We start from the raw sequence: 19,591 nt of genomic DNA on the forward strand, positions 1-19,591 counted from the left end.
TTCTACGCCGATGTGCTAAGTTGTCTGTGAAAAAAGTTATTCGAGGTACAAAGACTTAACATTTTCTCAACTTTTCCAAAAAAATTCCTCATTTTGCCACTTTGGATGCTTATAACTCGGTCAGTTTCCAATGGATCTTCAATTGTAGCACATATTTGGATAGATCTGGTCATTAGCTACCAAAAGTTATTCTACGCCGATGTGCTAAGTTGTCTGTGGAAAAAGTTATTCGAGGTACAAAGACTTAACATTTTCTCAACTTTTCCAAAAAAATTCCTCATTTTGCCACTTTGGATGCTTATAACTCGGTCAGTTTCCAATGGATCTTCAATTGTAGCACATATTTGAATAGATCTGGTCATTAGCTACCAAAAGTTATTCTACGCCGATGTGCTAAGTTGTCTGTGGAAAAAGTTATTCGAGGTACAAAGACTTAAAATTTTCTCAATTTTTCCTAAAAAATTCCTCATTTTGCCACTTTGGATGCTTATAACTCGGTCAGTTTCCAATGGATCTTCAATTGTAACACAGATTTGGAAAGATCTGCTCATCAGCTACCAAAAGTTATTCCACGCCGATGTGCTAAGTTGTCTGTGGAAAAAGTTATTTGAGGTACAAAGACTTAACATTTTCTCAACTTTTCCAAAAAAAATTCCTCATTTTGCCACTTTGGATGCTTATAACTCGGTCAGTTTCCAATGGATCTTCAATTGTAGCACATATTTGGATAGATCTGGTCATTAGCTACCAAAAGTTATTCTACGCCGATGTGCTAAGTTGTCTGTGAAAAAAGTTATTCGAGGTACAAAGACTTAACATTTTCTCAACTTTTCCAAAAAAATTCCTCATTTTGCCACTTTGGATGCTTATAACTCGGTCAGTTTCCAATGGATCTTCAATTGTAGCACATATTTGGATAGATCTGGTCATTAGCTACCAAAAGTTATTCTACGCCGATGTGCTAAGTTGTCTGTGGAAAAAGTTATTCGAGGTACAAAGACTTAACATTTTCTCAACTTTTCCAAAAAAATTCCTCATTTTGCCACTTTGGATGCTTATAACTCGGTCAGTTTCCAATGGATCTTCAATTGTAGCACATATTTGGATAGATCTGGTCATTAGCTACCAAAAGTTATTCTACGCCGATGTGCTAAGTTGTCTGTGGAAAAAGTTATTCGAGGTACAAAGACTTAACATTTTCTCAACTTTTCCAAAAAAAATCCTCATTTTGCCACTTTGGATGCTTATAACTCGGTCAGTTTCCAATGGATCTTCAATTGTAACACAGATTTGGAAAGATCTGCTCATCAGCTACCAAAAGTTATTCTACGCCGATGTGCTAAGTTGTCTGTGGAAAAAGTTATTCGAGGTACAAAGACCTAAAATTTTCTCAATTTTTCCTAAAAAATTCCTCATTTTGCCACTTTGGATGCTTATAACTCGGTCAGTTTCCAATGGATCTTCAATTGTAGCGCATATTTGGATAGATCTGGGCATTAGCTACCAAAAGTTATTCTACGCCGATGTGCTAAGTTGTCTGTGGAAAAAGTTATTCGAGGTACAAAGACTTAACATTTTCTCAACTTTTCCAAAAAAAATCCTCATTTTGCCACTTTGGATGCTTATAACTCGGTCAGTTTCCAATGGATCTTCAATTGTAGCACATATTTGGATAGATCTGGTCATTAGCTACCAAAAGTTATTCTACGCCGATGTGCTAAGTTGTCTGTGGAAAAAGTTATTCGAGGTACAAAGACTTAAAATTTTCTCAATTTTTCCTAAAAAATTCCTCATTTTGCCACTTTGGATGCTTATAACTCGGTCAGTTTCCAATGGATCTTCAATTGTAACACAGATTTGGAAAGATCTGCTCATCAGCTACCAAAAGTTATTCTACGCCGATGTGCTAAGTTGTCTGTGGAAAAAGTTATTCGAGGTACAAAGACTTAACATTTTCTCAACTTTTCCAAAAAATTCCTCATTTTGCCACTTTGGATGCTTATAACTCGGACAGTTTCCAATGGATCTTCAATTGTAGCACATATTTGGATAGATCTGGTCATTAGCTACCAAAAGTTATTCTACGCCGATGTGCTAAGTTGTCTGTGGAAAAAGTTATTTGAGATACAAAGACTTAACATTTTCTCAACTTTTCCAAAAAAATTCCTCATTTTGCCACTTTGGATGCTTATAACTCAGTCAGTTTCCAATGGATCTTCAATTGTAGCACATATTTGGATAGATCTGGTCATTAGCTACCAAAAGTTATTCTACGCCGATGTGCTAAGTTGTCTGTGGAAAAAGTTATTCGAGGTACAAAGACTTAACATTTTCTCAACTTTTCCAAAAAAATTCCTCATTTTGCCACTTTGGATGCTTATAACTCGGTCAGTTTCCAATGGATCTTCAATTGTAGCACATATTTGGATAGATCTGGTCATTAGCTACCAAAAGTTATTCTACGCCGATGTGCTAAGTTGTCTGTGGAAAAAGTTATTCGAGGTACAAAGACTTAAAATTTTCTCAATTTTTCCTAAAAAATTCCTCATTTTGCCACTTTGGATGCTTATAACTCGGTCAGTTTTCAATGGATCTTCAATTGTAGCACATATTTGGATAGATCTGGTCATTAGCTACCAAAAGTTATTCTACGCCGATGTGCTAAGTTGTCTGTGGAAAAAGTTATTCGAGGTACAAAGACTTAACATTTTCTCAACTTTTCCAAAAAAATTCCTCATTTTGCCACTTTGGATGCTTATAACTCGGTCAGTTTCCAATGGATCTTCAATTGTAGCACATATTTGGATAGATCTGGTCATTAGCTACCAAAAGTTATTCTACGCCGATGTGCTAAGTTGTCTGTGGAAAAAGTTATTCGAGGTACAAAGACTTAACATTTTCTCAACTTTTCCAAAAAAATTCCTCATTTTGCCACTTTGGATGCTTATAACTCGGTCAGTTTCCAATGGATCTTCAATTGTAGCGCATATTTGGATAGATCTGGTTATTAGCTACCAAAAGTTATTCTACGCCGATGTGCTAAGTTGTCTGTGGAAAAAGTTATTCGAGGTACAAAGACTTAACATTTTCTCAACTTTTCCAAAAAAAATCCTCATTTTGCCACTTTGGATGCTTATAACTCGGTCAGTTTCCAATGGATCTTCAATTGTAGCGCATATTTGGATAGATCTGGTCATTAGCTACCAAAAGTTATTCCACGCCGATGTGCTAAGTTGTCTGTGAAAAAAGTTATTCGAGGTACAAAGACTTAACATTTTCTCAACTTTTCCAAAAAAATTCCTCATTTTGCCACTTTGGATGCTTATAACTCGGTCAGTTTCCAATGGATCTTCAATTGTAGCACATATTTGGAAAGATCTGCTCATCAGCTACCAAAAGTTATTCTACGCCGATGTGCTAAGTTGTCTGTGGAAAAAGTTATTCGAAAAAGTAGCTTCTAATACTTTGAATGGCTTATACGAATTGCCTACCTTCAGGCTGATTTCTCGCGATTCGCATTTCAATTTCTATTTTTGACTATATCTCAGTCATTTACCGACCGATTTTGGATTTTCTTTGTGATTTTAATAGATCTCGATAAATGCAAGCTAAAAGTCTTCCACGACCATGTGCTCCGATGTCGGGCAAAAAAGTTATTCGCGACCTAAACTTTTTCTTTCACCTGCCATAACTCGGTCAATTTTCAACATTTTCTCGATCTTTCTTCAGAATTAGATGCGTCTCGTGACGCGCTACAAAAAGTTGTTCCACGACCATGCGCTCCGATGCCGGGCAAAAAAGTTATTCGCGGTACAAAGTTTGGTGCACCAACTGTTGTTTTCCATACAAAATGTTCACATTTGCACCTATTCTTCGATGTAACTCGGTGAATTTTCAACATTTTTCCAAAATTTCTTCTGTTTTAGTTACATCTCGTGAAATTCTACCAAAAAGTATTCTACACCCATGTGCTCAGACGTAGGGCACAAAAGTTATTCGCGAAAAACCTGTTTTATGTACCGATTTGTGTCCACCGAGTAAGGTGCCTATTTCAACCCCGTTCAACCCCGGTGCCACGTTTCAACCTATTTTTGCCCATATCTCAGTCATTTACCGACCGATTTTGGATTTTCTTTGTGATTTGGATAGATCTCGATAAATGCAAGCTAAAAGTCTTCCACGATCATGTGCTCCGATGTCGGGCAAAAAAGTTATTCGCGACCTAAACTTTTTCTTTCACCTGCCATAACTCGGTAAATTTTCAACATTTTCTCAATCTTTCTTCAGAATTAGATGCGTCTTGTGACGCGCTACAAAAAGTTGTTCCACGACCATGCGCTCCGATGCCGGGCAAAAAAGTTATTCGCGGTACAAAGTTTGGTGCACCAACTGTTGTTTTCCATACAAAATGTTCACATTTGCACCTATTCTTCGATGTAACTCGGTGAATTTTCAACATTTTTCCAAAATTTCTTCTGTTTTAGTTACATCTCGTGAAATTCTACCAAAAAGTATTCTACACCCATGTGCTCAGACGTAGGGCACAAAAGTTATTCGCGAAAAACCTCTATTTCAACCTATTTCAACCCCGTTCAACCCCGGTGCCACGTTTCAACCTATTTTTGCCCATATCTCAGTCATTTACCGACCGATTTTGGATTTTCTTTGTGATTTGGATAGATCTCGATAAATGCAAGCTAAAAGTCTTCCACGACCATGTGCTCCGATGTCGGGCAAAAAAGTTATTCGCGACCTAAACTTTTTCTTTCACCTGCCATAACTCGGTCAATTTTCAACATTTTCTCGATCTTTCTTCAGAATTAGATGCGTCTCGTGACGCGCTACAAAAAGTTGTTCCACGACCATGCGCTCCGATGCCGGGCAAAAAAGTTATTCACGGTACAAAGTTTGGTGCACCAACTGTTGTTTTCCATACAAAATGTTCACATTTGCACCTATTCTTCGATGTAACTCGGTGAATTTTCAACATTTTTCCAAAATTTCTTCTGTTTTAGTTACATCTCGTGAAATTCTACCAAAAAGTATTCTACACCCATGTGCTCAGACGTAGGGCACAAAAGTTATTCGCGAAAAACCTGTTTTGTGTACCGATTTGTGTCCACCGAGTAAGGTGCGCACGTTTCAACCTATTTTTGCCCATATCTCAGTCATTTACCGACCGATTTTGGATTTTCTTTGTGATTTGGATAGATCTCGACAAATGCAAGCTAAAAGTCTTCCACGACCATGTGCTCCGATGTCGGGCAAAAAAGTTATTCGCGACCTAAACTTTTTCTTTCACCTGCCATAACTCGGTCAATTTTCAACATTTTCTCGATCTTTCTTCAGAATTAGATGCGTCTTGTGACGCGCTACAAAAAGTTGTTCCACGACCATGCGCTCCGATGCCGGGCAAAAAAGTTATTCGCGGTACAAAGTTTGGTGCACCAACTGTTGTTTTCCATACAAAATGTTCACATTTGCACCTATTCTTCGATGTAACTCGGTGAATTTTCAACATTTTTCCAAAATTTCTTCTGTTTTAGTTACATCTCGTGAAATTCTACCAAAAAGTATTCTACACCCATGTGCTCAGACGTAGGGCACAAAAGTTATTCGCGAAAAAACCTCTATTTCAACCTATTTCAACCCCGTTCAACCCCGGTGCCACGTTTCAACCTATTTTTGCCCATATCTCAGTCATTTACCGACCGATTTTGGATTTTCTTTGTGATTTGGATAGATCTCGATAAATGCAAGCTAAAAGTCTTCCACGACCATGTGCTCCGATGTCGGGCAAAAAAGTTATTCGCGACCTAAACTTTTTCTTTCACCTGCCATAACTTGGTCAATTTTCAACATTTTCTCGATCTTTCTTCAGAATTAGATGCGTCTTGTGACGCGCTACAAAAAGTTGTTCCACGACCATGCGCTCCGATGCCGGGCAAAAAAGTTATTCACGGTACAAAGTTTGGTGCACCAACTGTTGTTTTCCATACAAAATGTTCACATTTGCACCTATTCTTCGATGTAACTCGGTGAATTTTCAACATTTTTCCAAAATTTCTTCTGTTTTAGTTACATCTCGTGAAATTCTACCAAAAAGTATTCTACATCCATGTGCTCAGACGTAGGGCACAAAAGTTATTCGCGAAAAACCTGTTTTGTGTACCGATTTGTGTCCACCGAGTAAGGTGCGCACGTTTCAACCTATTTTTGCCCATATCTCAGTCATTTACCGACCGATTTTGGATTTTCTTTGTGATTTGGATAGATCTCGACAAATGCAAGCTAAAAGTCTTCCACGACCATGTGCTCCGATGTCGGGCAAAAAAGTTATTCGCGACCTAAACTTTTTCTTTCACCTGCCATAACTCGGTCAATTTTCAACATTTTCTCGATCTTTTTTCAGAATTAGATGCGTCTTGTGACGCGCTACAAAAAGTTGTTCCACGACCATGCGCTCCGATGCCGGGCAAAAAAGTTATTCGCGGTACAAAGTTTGGTGCACCAACTGTTGTTTTCCATACAAAATGTTCACATTTGCACCTATTCTTCGATGTAACTCGGTGAATTTTCAACATTTTTCCAAAATTTCTTCTGTTTTAGTTACATCTCGTGAAATTCTACCAAAAAGTATTCTACACCCATGTGCTCAGACGTAGGGCACAAAAGTTATTCGCGAAAAACCTCTATTTCAACCTATTTCAACCCCGTTCAACCCCGGTGCCACGTTTCAACCTATTTTTGCCCATATCTCAGTCATTTACCGACCGATTTTGGATTTTCTTTGTGATTTGGATAGATCTCGACAAATGCAAGCTAAAAGTCTTCCACGACCAAGTGCTCCGATGTCGGGCAAAAAAGTTATTCGCGACCTAAACTTTTTCTTTCACCTGCCATAACTCGGTCAATTTTCAACATTTTCTCGATCTTTCTTCAGAATTAGATGCGTCTCGTGACGCGCTACAAAAAGTTGTTCCACGACCATGCGCTCCGATGCCGGGCAAAAAAGTTATTCGCGGTACAAAGTTTGGTGCACCAACTGTTGTTTTCCATACAAAATGTTCACATTTGCACCTATTCTTCGATGTAACTCGGTGAATTTTCAACATTTTTCCAAAATTTCTTCTGTTTTAGTTACATCTCGTGAAATTCTACCAAAAAGTATTCTACACCCATGTGCTCAGACGTAGGGCACAAAAGTTATTCGCGAAAAACCTCTATTTCAACCTATTTCAACCCCGTTCAACCCCGGTGCCACGTTTCAACCTATTTTTGCCCATATCTCAGTCATTTACCGACCGATTTTGGATTTTCTTTGTGATTTGGATAGATCTCGACAAATGCAAGCTAAAAGTCTTCCACGACCATGTGCTCCGATGTCGGGCAAAAAAGTTATTCGCGACCTAAGCTTTTTCTTTCACCTGCCATAACTCGGTCAATTTTCAACATTTTCTCGATCTTTCTTCAGAATTAGATGCGTCTTGTGACGCGCTACAAAAAGTTGTTCCACGACCATGCGCTCCGATGCCGGGCAAAAAAGTTATTCGCGGTACAAAGTTTGGTGCACCAACTGTTGTTTTCCATACAAAATGTTCACATTTGCACCTATTCTTCGATGTAACTCGGTGAATTTTCAACATTTTTCCAAAATTTCTTCTGTTTTAGTTACATCTCGTGAAATTCTACCAAAAAGTATTCTACACCCATGTGCTCAGACGTAGGGCACAAAAGTTATTCGCGAAAAACCTGTTTTATGTACCGATTTGTGTCCACCGAGTAAGGTGCCTATTTCAACCCCGTTCAACCCCGGTGCCACGTTTCAACCTATTTTTGCCCATATCTCAGTCATTTACCGACCGATTTTGGATTTTCTTTGTGATTTGGATAGATCTCGATAAATGCAAGCTAAAAGTCTTCCACGACCATGTGCTCCGATGTCGGGCAAAAAAGTTATTCGCGACCTAAACTTTTTCTTTCACCTGCCATAACTCGGTCAATTTTCAACATTTTCTCGATCTTTCTTCAGAATTAGATGCGTCTCGTGACGCGCTACAAAAAGTTGTTCCACGACCATGCGCTCCGATGCCGGGCAAAAAAGTTATTCGCGGTACAAAGTTTGGTGCACCAACTGTTGTTTTCCATACAAAATGTTCACATTTGCACCTATTCTTCGATGTAACTCGGTGAATTTTCAACATTTTTCCAAAATTTCTTCTGTTTTAGTTACATCTCGTGAAATTCTACCAAAAAGTATTCTACACCCATGTGCTCAGACGTAGGGCACAAAAGTTATTCGCGAAAAACCTCTATTTCAACCTATTTCAACCCCGTTCAACCCCGGTGCCACGTTTCAACCTATTTTTGCCCATATCTCAGTCATTTACCGACCGATTTTGGATTTTCTTTGTGATTTGGATAGATCTCGACAAATGCAAGCTAAAAGTCTTCCACGACCATGTGCTCCGATGTCGGGCAAAAAAGTTATTCGCGACCTAAACTTTTTCTTTCACCTGCCATAACTCGGTTAATTTTCAATATTTTCTCGATCTTTCTTCAGAATTAGATGCGTCTTGTGACGCGCTACAAAAAGTTGTTCCACGACCATGCGCTCCGATGCCGGGCAAAAAAGTTATTCGCGGTACAAAGTTTGGTGCACCAACTGTTGTTTTCCATACAAAATGTTCACATTTGCACCTATTCTTCGATGTAACTCGGTGAATTTTCAACATTTTTCCAAAATTTCTTCTGTTTTAGTTACATCTCGTGAAATTCTACCAAAAAGTATTCTACACCCATGTGCTCAGACGTAGGGCACAAAAGTTATTCGCGAAAAACCTCTATTTCAACCTATTTCAACCCCGTTCAACCCCGGTGCCACGTTTCAACCTATTTTTGCCCATATCTCAGTCATTTACCGACCGATTTTGGATTTTCTTTGTGATTTGGATAGATCTCGACAAATGCAAGCTAAAAGTCTTCCACGACCATGTGCTCCGATGTCGGGCAAAAAAGTTATTCGCGACCTAAGCTTTTTCTTTCACCTGCCATAACTCGGTCAATTTTCAACATTTTCTCGATCTTTCTTCAGAATTAGATGCGTCTCGTGACGCGCTACAAAAAGTTGTTCCACGACAATGCGCTCCGATGCCGGGCAAAAAAGTTATTCGCGGTACAAAGTTTGGTGCACCAAGTGTTGTCTTCCATACAAAATGTTCAATGTACGGGTACCCGACTCTAGTAAAAAAGTGAAATTTTTTACTAGTTACCAACTTTTGCAAATTTTCATCGGATATCACTTTTCATGGTCTATAGTAAGTTCTTATCACGTTTTAGTAGTTTTTGAAAAAAAAATTTTTTTGAACTTTTCAAAATTTTGCAAAACCAAAACTTTTTAGGCGGTTTTTTGTATGGAGCGTTACTAGTCTCGGGGTCACTTTTTGACCAAAAAACCACTATATATCATTCGAAAGGTAATTTCAAGGGCTACAAAAAATTGTTCTACGGCACCCCCCTCCGACGTCTAGTATTCGAGTTATTGGCCAAAAACCATCACTTGAGCGATTTTTCGTTCAGGGTACCCGACTCTAGTAAAAAAGTGAAATTTTTCTCGATTGACCAAGTGTTGCAAATGACCATCGGATTTCACTTTTTATGGTCTATAGTGAGTTCTGATCACGATTTGGTACTTTTTGAAAAAATTTTTTTGACGCACTTTTCAAAATTTTGCAAAACCAAAACTTTTTAGGCGGTTTTGTGTATGGAGGGTTACTAGTCTCGGGGTCACTGTTTGACCAAAAAACCACTATATATCATTCGAAAGGTAATTTCAAGGGCTACAAAAAATTGTTCTACGGCACCCCCCTCCGACGTCTAGTATTCGAGTTATTGGCCAAAAACCGCAACTATAGCGGTTTTTCGTACAGGGTACCCGACTCTAGTAAAATGATGCGATTTTTACTAGTCTAGGAACTTTTTGGTCAAAAAATCAAGTATATGTCATTCGATAGATAATTTCAAGGGCTACCAAAAATTGTTCCACGACACCCCCCTGCGACGTCTAGTATTCGAGTTATTAGCCAAAAACCGCAACTTAAGCGGTTTTTCGTCCAGGGTACCCGACTCTAGTAAAATGATGCGATTTTTACTAGTCTAGGGAACTTTTTGGCCAAAAATCAAGTATATGTCATTCGATAGATAATTTCAAGGGCTACCAAAAATTGTTCCACGACACCCCCCTGCGACGTCTAGTATTCGAGTTATTAGCCAAAAACCGCAATTATAGCGGTTTTTCGTCCAGGGTACCCGACTCTAGTAAAATGATGCGATTTTTACTAGTCTAGGGAACTTTTTGGCCAAAAATCAAGTATATGTCATTCGATAGATAATTTCAAGGGCTACCAAAAATTGTTCCACGACACCCCCCTGCGACGTCTAGTATTCGAGTTATTAGCCAAAAACCGCAATTATAGCGGTTTTTCGTCCAGGGTACCCGACTCTAGTAAAATGATGCGATTTTTACTAGTCTAGGGAACTTTTTGGCCAAAAATCAAGTATATGTCATTCGATAGATAATTTCAAGGGCTACCAAAAATTGTTCCATGACACCCCCCTGCGACGTCTAGTATTCGAGTTATGGGCCAAAAACCATTCATACTTGAGCATTTTGCTCATTTTGCCTGTACGGGTACCGGGGACTAGTAAAATCAGGCCAATTTTACTAGAGTAGGGGTCCTTTTTGGTCAAAAAAACAACTTTTGCTCGTTCGATAGGGAATCGATAGGGCAACAAAAAATCGTTCTACGACCCCCCCTTCCGATGTCTAGTATTCGAGTTATGGGCCAAAAACAGTTTATAGCTAATTTTTCACTCGATTTTTCACCAAGTATCGCACATTACTCCGGTTCTATACATTGGATCGTCAATCTTTAAGATTTTATGGGTAGTTCCAACTGTTTGCTACATTTCATCCATACATCACCAACCGATTCAATGTCTGTGCTAGAAGTTATTAGAGGAATAAAAAAATTTACCCTTGGCTTTGGACCGTACAATTTTACCCATTTTTGGCCCATATTTGCCCCATAGCTCCGCCGGTATCCAAGATATGGCCACACTTTCTTCTGGCCATGGGTAGATGGCACTTGTGGCTAGATTTCTTCCATGCACCACTAATCGCTACCATGTCTGTGGCCGGAGCTATTCACGAAAGCGCCTCGCGCACTTGGTCGGATTTTTGGTCCAACTTGCACCATTTTTGGCCCATATTTGCCCCATAGCTCCGCCGGTATCCAAGATATGGCCACACTTTCTTCTGGCCATGGGTAGATGGCACTTGTGGCTAGATTTCTTCCATGCACCACTAATCGCTGCCATGTCTCTGGCCGGAGCTATTCGACGAACAACCATCGCATTTACCTAGGTACTTTTTCGGATTTTTGGTCCAACTTGCACCATTTTTGGCCCATATTTGCCCCATAGCTCCGCCGGTATCCAAGATATGGCCACACTTTCTTCTGGCCATGGGTAGATGGCACTTGTGGCTAGATTTCTTCCATGCACCACTAATCGCTACCATGTCTGTGGCCGGAGCTATTCGACGAACAACCATCACATTTACCTAGGTACTTTTTCGGATTTTTGGTCCAACTTGCACCATTTTTGGCCCATATTTGCCCCATAGCTCCGCCGGTATCCAAGATATGGCCACACTTTCTTCTGGCCATGGGTAGATGGCACTTGTGGCTAGATTTCTTCCATGCACCACTAATCGCTACCATGTCTGTGGCCGGAGCTATTCACGAAAGCGCCTCGCGCACTTGGTCGGATTTTTGGTCCAACTTGCACCATTTTTGGCCCATATTTGCCCCATAGCTCCGCCGGTATCCAAGATAGCGCCACACTTTCTTCTGGCCATGGGTAGATGGCACTTGTGGCTAGATTTCTTCCATGCACCACTAATCGCTACCATGTCTGTGGCCGGAGCTATTCACGAAAGCGCCTCGCGCACTTGGTCGGATTTTTGGTCCAACTTGCACCATTTTTGGCCCATATTTGCCCCATAGCTCCGCCGGTATCCAAGATAGCGCCACACTTTCTTCTGGCCATGGGTAGATGGCACTTGTGGCTAGATTTCTTCCATGCACCACTAATCGCTACCATGTCTGTGGCCGGAGCTATTCGACGAACAACCTGCGCATTTACCTAGGTACTTTTTCGGATTTTTGGTCCAACTTGCACCATTTTTGGCCCATATTTGCCCCATAGCTCCGCCGGTATCCAAGATATGGCCACACTTTCTTCTGGCCATGGGTAGATGGCACTTGTGGCTAGATTTCTTCCATGCACCACTAATCGCTACCATGTCTGTGGCCGGAGCTATTCACGAAAGCGCCTCGCGCACTTGGTCGGATTTTTGGTCCAACTTGCACCATTTTTGGCCCATATTTGCCCCATAGCTCCGCCGGTATCCAAGATAGCGCCACACTTTCTTCTGGCCATGGGTAGATGGCACTTGTGGCTAGATTTCTTCCATGCACCACTAATCGCTACCATGTCTGTGGCCGGAGCTATTCGACGAACAACCTGCGCATTTACCTAGGTACTTTTTCGGATTTTTGGTCCAACTTGCACCATTTTTGGCCCATATTTGCCCCATAGCTCCGCCGGTATCCAAGATAGCGCCACACTTTCTTCTGGCCATGGGTAGATGGCACTTGTGGCTAGATTTCTTCCATGCACCACTAATCGCTACCATGTCTGTGGCCGGAGCTATTCGACGAACAACCTGCGCATTTACCTAGGTACTTTTTCGGATTTTTGGTCCAACTTGCACCATTTTTGGCCCATATTTGCCCCATAGCTCCGCCGGTATCCAAGATATGGCCACACTTTCTTCTGGCCATGGGTAGATGGCACTTGTGGCTAGATTTCTTCCATGCACCACTAATCGCTACCATGTCTGTGGCCGGAGCTATTCACGAAAGCGCCTCGCGCACTTGGTCGGATTTTTGGTCCAACTTCACCATTTTTGGCCCATATTTGCCCCATAGCTCCGCCGGTATCCAAGATAGCGCCACACTTTCTTCTGGCCATGGGTAGATGGCACTTGTGGCTAGATTTCTTCCATGCACCACTAATCGCTACCATGTCTGTGGCCGGAGCTTTTCGACGAACAACCATCGCATTTACCTAGGTACTTTTTCGGATTTTTGGTCCAACTTGCACCATTTTTGGCCCATATTTGCCCCATAGCTCCGCCGGTATCCAAGATATGGCCACACTTTCTTCTGGCCATGGCTAGATGGCACTTGTGGCTAGATTTCTTCCATGCACCACTAATCGCTACCATGTCTGTGGCCGGAGCTATTCACGAAAGCGCCTCGCGCACTTGGTCGGATTTTTGGTCCAACTTGCACCATTTTTGGCCCATATTTGCCCCATAGCTCCGCCGGTATCCAAGATATGGCCACACTTTCTTCTGGCCATGGGTAGATGGCACTTGTGGCTAGATTTCTTCCATGCACCACTAATCGCTACCATGTCTGTGGCCGGAGCTATTCGACGAACAACCATCGCATTCACCTTCTCGTTGCACTTCTTCGGGAATTTGGTGCAACCAAGTTTTCACTATAACTTGGTCATTTTCCGTCCATCGGACATGCGGTTTTGGGTGTCGATACTTGACACCGCGCGCTACAATATGTTCCTCCACGACCATGTGGTCCGATGCTTCCAACAGGAGCTATTCGAGGAGTACCGATTTTTCACCATTAAAAATGCTCGTTTTTGCACCAACTTTTGCCTATAACTCAGGCTGTATCGATCGGATCTTCAATCTTGAAAAAGTTTTGGATAGGTGGCATCAAATGCTACATTTCGTTCTTCCACGTCAACTTTGTCCGATGTCTAGCAAAAAAGTTATTCGCGAACCAAGTCCAGAACCCATGCAATGGCTGCCCACATTGCATACATCACGGCGGTTAACTCTCGTTACTCTATACCGAGGACTTGGTACTTTTTCAGGCATTCGTTGCTACTTCTCGGTTCATGATATTCGTTTACGGTCTTCACTAGGGCATTTGGTGCTCCTTATCGGTTCATGATATTCGTTTACGGTCTTCACTAGGGCATTTGGTGCTCCTTATCGGTTCATGATATTCGTTTACGGTCTTCACTAGGGCATTTGGTGCTCCTTATCGGTTCATGATATTCGTTTACGGTCTTCACTAGGGCATTTGGTAATGGGCTTCCCACTTTCTACTGATCGATCCATACTCACTTGCGTGCACCTAGCCTAGGAAGGTTTCCTTGGGCTTCCCATCTTTCTACTGATCGATCCATACTCACTTGCGTGCACCTAGCCTAGGAAGGTTTCCTTGGGCTTCCCATCTTTCTACTGATCGATCCATACTCACTTGCGTGCACCTAGCCTAGGAAGGTTTCCTTGGGCTTCCCATCTTTCTACTGATCGATCCATACTCACTTGCGTGCACCTAGCCTAGGAAGGTTTCCTATGGCTTCCCATCTTTCTACTGATCGATCCATACTCACTTGCGTGCACCTAGCCTAGGAAGGTTTCCTATGGCTTCCCATCTTTCTACTGATCGATCCATACTCACTTGCGTGCACCTAGCCTAGGAAGGTTTCCTTGGGCTTCCCATCTTTCTACTGATCGATCCATACTCACTTGCGTGCACCTAGCCTAGGAAGGTTTCCTTGGGCTTCCCATCTTTCTACTGATCGATCCATACTCACTTGCGTGCACCTAGCCTAGGAAGGTTTCCTTGGGCTTCCCATCTTTCTACTGATCGATCCATACTCACTTGCGTGCACCTAGCCTAGGAAGGTTTCCTTGGGCTTCCCATCTTTCTACTGATCGATCCATACTCACTTGCGTGCACCTAGCCTAGGAAGGTTTCCTTGGGCTTCCCATCTTTCTACTGATCGATCCATACTCACTTGCGTGCACCTAGCCTAGGAAGGTTTCCTTGGGCTTCCCATCTTTCTACTGATCGATCCATACTCACTTGCGTGCACCTAGCCTAGGAAGGTTTCCTTGGGCTTCCCATCTTTCTACTGATCGATCCATACTCACTTGCGTGCACCTAGCCTAGGAAGGTTTCCTATGGCTTCCCATCTTTCTACTGATCGATCCATACTCACTTGCGTGCACCTAGCCTAGGAAGGTTTCCTATGGCTTCCCATCTTTCTACTGATCGATCCATACTCACTTGCGTGCACCTAGCCTAGGAAGGTTTCCTTGGGCTTCCCATCTTTCTACTGATCGATCCATACTCACTTGCGTGCACCTAGCCTAGGAAGGTTTCCTTGGGCTTCCCATCTTTCTACTGATCGATCCATACTCACTTGCGTGCACCTAGCCTAGGAAGGTTTCCTTGGGCTTCCCATCTTTCTACTGATCGATCCATACTCACTTGCGTGCACCTAGCCTAGGAAGGTTTCCTTGGGCTTCCCATCTTTCTACTGATCGATCCATACTCACTTGCGTGCACCTAGCCTAGGAAGGTTTCCTATGGCTTCCCATCTTTCTACTGATCGATCCATACTCTCTTGCGTGCACCTAGCCTAGGAAGGTTTCCTATGGCTTCCCATCTTTCTACTGATCGATCCATACTCACTTGCGTGCACCTAGCCTAGGAAGGTTTCCTTGGGCTTCCCATCTTTCTACTGATCGATCCATACTCACTTGCGTGCACCTAGCCTAGGAAGGTTTCCTTGGGCTTCCCATCTTTCTACTGATCGATCCATACTCACTTGCGTGCACCTAGCCTAGGAAGGTTTCCTTGGGCTTCCCATCTTTCTACTGATCGATCCATACTCACTTGCGTGCACCTAGCCTAGGAAGGTTTCCTTGGGCTTCCCATCTTTCTACTGATCGATCCATACTCACTTGCGTGCACCTAGCCTAGGAAGGTTTCCTTGGGCTTCCCATCTTTCTACTGATCGATCCATACTCACTTGCGTGCACCTAGCCTAGGAAGGTTTCCTTGGGCTTCCCATCTTTCTACTGATCGATCCATACTCACTTGCGTGCACCTAGCCTAGGAAGGTTTCCTTGGGCTTCCCATCTTTCTACTGATCGATCCATACTCACTTGCGTGCACCTAGCCTAGGAAGGTTTCCTATGGCTTCCCATCTTTCTACTGATCGATCCATACTCACTTGCGTGCACCTAGCCTAGGAAGGTTTCCTATGGCTTCCCATCTTTCTACTGATCGATCCATACTCACTTGCGTGCACCTAGCCTAGGAAGGTTTCCTTGGGCTTCCCATCTTTCTACTGATCGATCCATACTCACTTGCGTGCACCTAGCCTAGGAAGGTTTCCTTGGGCTTCCCATCTTTCTACTGATCGATCCATACTCACTTGCGTGCACCTAGCCTAGGAAGGTTTCCTTGGGCTTCCCATCTTTCTACTGATCGATCCATACTCACTTGCGTGCACCTAGCCTAGGAAGGTTTCCTATGGCTTCCCATCTTTCTACTGATCGATCCATACTCACTTGCGTGCACCTAGCCTAGGAAGGTTTCCTATGGCTTCCCATCTTTCTACTGATCGATCCATACTCACTTGCGTGCACCTAGCCTAGGAAGGTTTCCTATGGCTTCCCATCTTTCTACTGATCGATCCATACTCACTTGCGTGCACCTAGCCTAGGAAGGTTTCCCTTCGGCTTCCCATCTTTCTACTGATCGATCCATACTCACTTGCGTGCACCTAGCCTAGGAAGGTTTCCTATGGCTTCCCATCTTTCTACTGATCGATCCATACTCACTTGCGTGCACCTAGCCTAGGAAGGTTTCCTATGGCTTCCCATCTTTCTACTGATCGATCCATACTCACTTGCGTGCACCTAGCCTAGGAAGGTTTCCTTGGGCTTCCCATCTTTCTACTGATCGATCCATACTCACTTGCGTGCACCTAGCCTAGGAAGGTTTCCTATGGCTTCCCATCTTTCTACTGATCGATCCATACTCACTTGCGTGCACCTAGCCTAGGAAGGTTTCCCTTTGGTACCGACTTCCATCTACGCACTCGATATAACCTAGGTACTTGGTACCGATGATGGTTAACACTCAAGCATTTCTTGCATCCTGCGTGCAAGGTACCAATTTTCACTTCTTAGGTACGTTTATGGGCCCGCATTAATCCAATATCGCTCCGATGGCCTTTCGCATTATTTCATCCGATAGCCCTTGCCAAAAGCTACCAAAAGTTCCTCCACGGCCATGTGCTCCGACGCTTAGTTTAGGAAATATTCGAAAAAATTCAAAATAGGAAGCATTTTCTTATTGGAAAATCACCTTAAATCGATGGCCATTTTTTGGGCAAAAACTTTAACGTCTTCCCGACTTTGCGGGAATTGCGAATTTTAGGCACCCAGAGAAAATCTTTTACTTTAAGGGGGCGGCCGCGAAGTTGCCCAAAGTCTCGGACACAAAAATTCTCAAGTTCCCCACTCTAGTAAATCGCCCAATGAGTATCTCCTGGCCCGCGAGCTCTGCGAGCGGGCCAGCTTCGGCGATTTTTGCCTTTTCGCCTAGGCGGTTCTTCTACGAAATTGGTCCACAGCTTTTGCTCAGAAAGCTAGCATTTGTTGCAACAGTTAGGTGCTTGGTACCACATTTTGGTATCCATTTGGGCATTTGTTGCAACTACTCGGTACTTTGGCCCACATTTCGCTCTACTCGGGCCTCTATGGTGCTACTTGTCGGTACTTTTGGCCAACTTAGGCCAATTGGGTGCAACTTGTGGGTACTCTGTGGGTACTTTAGGGCATATTGTGTCTTTCGGGTGAACCTTCGCGATACTTCATGGGTACTGATGGCCAACTTAGGAACATTCAGTGCAACCTTTGGGCCTAAGGAAATTTGTCCAACTCTTTGGACTTAGAAAATTTTCTGGACTTAGAAAATTTTCTGGACTTGTAAAAATTTTCAAATGTTCAATTTGGCCCACATTTCGCTCTACTCGGGCCTCTATGGTGCTACTTGGCGGTACTTTTGGCCAACTTAGGCCAATTGGGTGCTCTTTGTGGGTACTCTATCGGTACTTTTGGCCAACTTAGGCCAATGGGGTGCTATATGTGGGTGCTCTATCGGTACTTTTGGCCATGTTAGGCCCATTCGGTGCTATTTGTGGGTACTCTATCGGTACTTTTGGCCATGTTAGGCCCACTCGGTGCTATTTGTGGGTACTCTATCGGTACTTTTGGCCAACTTAGGCCAATGGGGTGCTATATGTGGGTGCTCTATCGGTACTTTTGGCCATGTTAGGCCCACTCGGTGCTATATGTGGGTGCTCTATCGGTACTTTTGGCCATGTTAGGCCCATTCGGTGCTATTTGTGGGTACTCTATCGGTACTTTTGGCCAACATAGGCCAATTGGGTGCTACTTGTGGGTGCTCTATCGGTACTTTTGGCCAACTTAGGCCAACTGGGTGCTATTTGTGGGTACTCTATCGGTACTTTTGGCCAACATAGGCCAATTGGGTGCTACTTGTGGGTGCTCTATCGGTACTTTTGGCCAACTTAGGCCAACTGGGTGCTATTTGTGGGTACTCTATCGGTACTTTTGGCCAACATAGGCCAATTGGGTGCTACTTTTGGGTGCTCTATCGGTACTTTTGGCCAACTTAGGCCAACTGGGTGCTATTTGTGGGTACTCTATCGGTACTTTTGGCCAACTTAGGCCAACTCAGTGCTTCTTGTGGGTACTCTATCGGTACTTTTGGCCAACTTAGGCCCATTCGGTGCTATTTGTGGGTACTCTATCGGTACTTTTGGCCAACTTAGGCCAACTCAGTGCTACTTGTGGGTACTCTATCGGTACTTTTGGCCATGTTAGGCCCACTCGGTGCTATTTGTGGGTACTCTATCGGTACTTTTGGCCAACTTAGGCCCATGGGGTGCTCTTTGTGGGTACTCTATCGGTACTTTTGGCCATGTTAGGCCCACTCGGTGCTATTTGTGGGTACTCTATCGGTACTTTTGGCCAACTTAGGCCAATTGGGTGCTACTTGTGGGTGCTCTATCGGTACTTTTGGCCAACTTAGGCCAACTCAGTGCTACTTGTGGGTACTCTATCGGTACTTTTGGCCAACTTAGGCCCATGGGGTGCTATTTGTGGGTACTCTATCGGTACTTTTGGCCAACTTAGGCCAACTGGGTGCTATTTGTGGGTACTCTATCGGTACTTTTGGCCATGTTAGGCCCATTCGGTGCTATTTGTGGGTACTCTATCGGTACTTTTGGCCAACTTAGGCCAATTGGGTGCTCTTTGTGGGTACTCTATCGGTACTTTTGGCCATCTTAGGCCCATTCGGTGCTATTTGGGGGTACTCTATCGGTACTTTTGGCCAACATAGGCCAATTGGGTGCTACTTGTGGGTGCTCTATCGGTACTTTTGGCCAACTTAGGCCAACTGGGTGCTATTTGTGGGTACTCTATCGGTACTTTTGGCCAACTTAGGCCAACTCAGTGCTTCTTGTGGGTACTCTATCGGTACTTTTGGCCAACTTAGGCCCATTCGGTGCTATTTGTGGGTACTCTATCGGTACTTTT

The 19,591-nt window shown here is 43.2% G+C and overlaps 2 protein-coding genes across 11 annotated transcripts in view; both read left to right on the forward strand.

Annotated features, from left to right (window-relative positions):
• The window catches only part of LOC125773827 (uncharacterized), a 29,958-nt gene extending 26,308 nt beyond the window's left edge, over window positions 1–3,650 (forward strand). For 9 of the 10 annotated variants that reach the window (XM_049444446.1, XM_049444445.1, XM_049444444.1 and 6 more), the window contains one exon: window positions 613–670. The gene's annotated coding sequence lies outside the window, so the exon portion shown is untranslated. Of the gene's footprint in view, window positions 1–612 lie in introns of all 10 variants that reach the window. The other variant, XM_049444429.1, reaches the window with a different exon arrangement.
• On the forward strand, window positions 1,996–3,537 carry LOC125773828 (uncharacterized). The gene is made up of 2 exons (XM_049444447.1): window positions 1,996–3,069; window positions 3,259–3,537. Exons 1-2 carry the CDS (start codon window positions 1,996–1,998, stop codon window positions 3,535–3,537), a joined length of 1,353 nt encoding a protein of 450 aa, XP_049300404.1.
• Window positions 3,651–19,591: the final 15,941 nt, after the last annotated feature.

The sequence above is a fragment of the Anopheles funestus genome, assembly GCF_943734845.2.
Source record: "Anopheles funestus chromosome X unlocalized genomic scaffold, idAnoFuneDA-416_04 X_unloc_56, whole genome shotgun sequence".
In the NCBI taxonomy this organism is placed as follows: Eukaryota; Metazoa; Arthropoda; class Insecta; order Diptera; family Culicidae; genus Anopheles; species Anopheles funestus.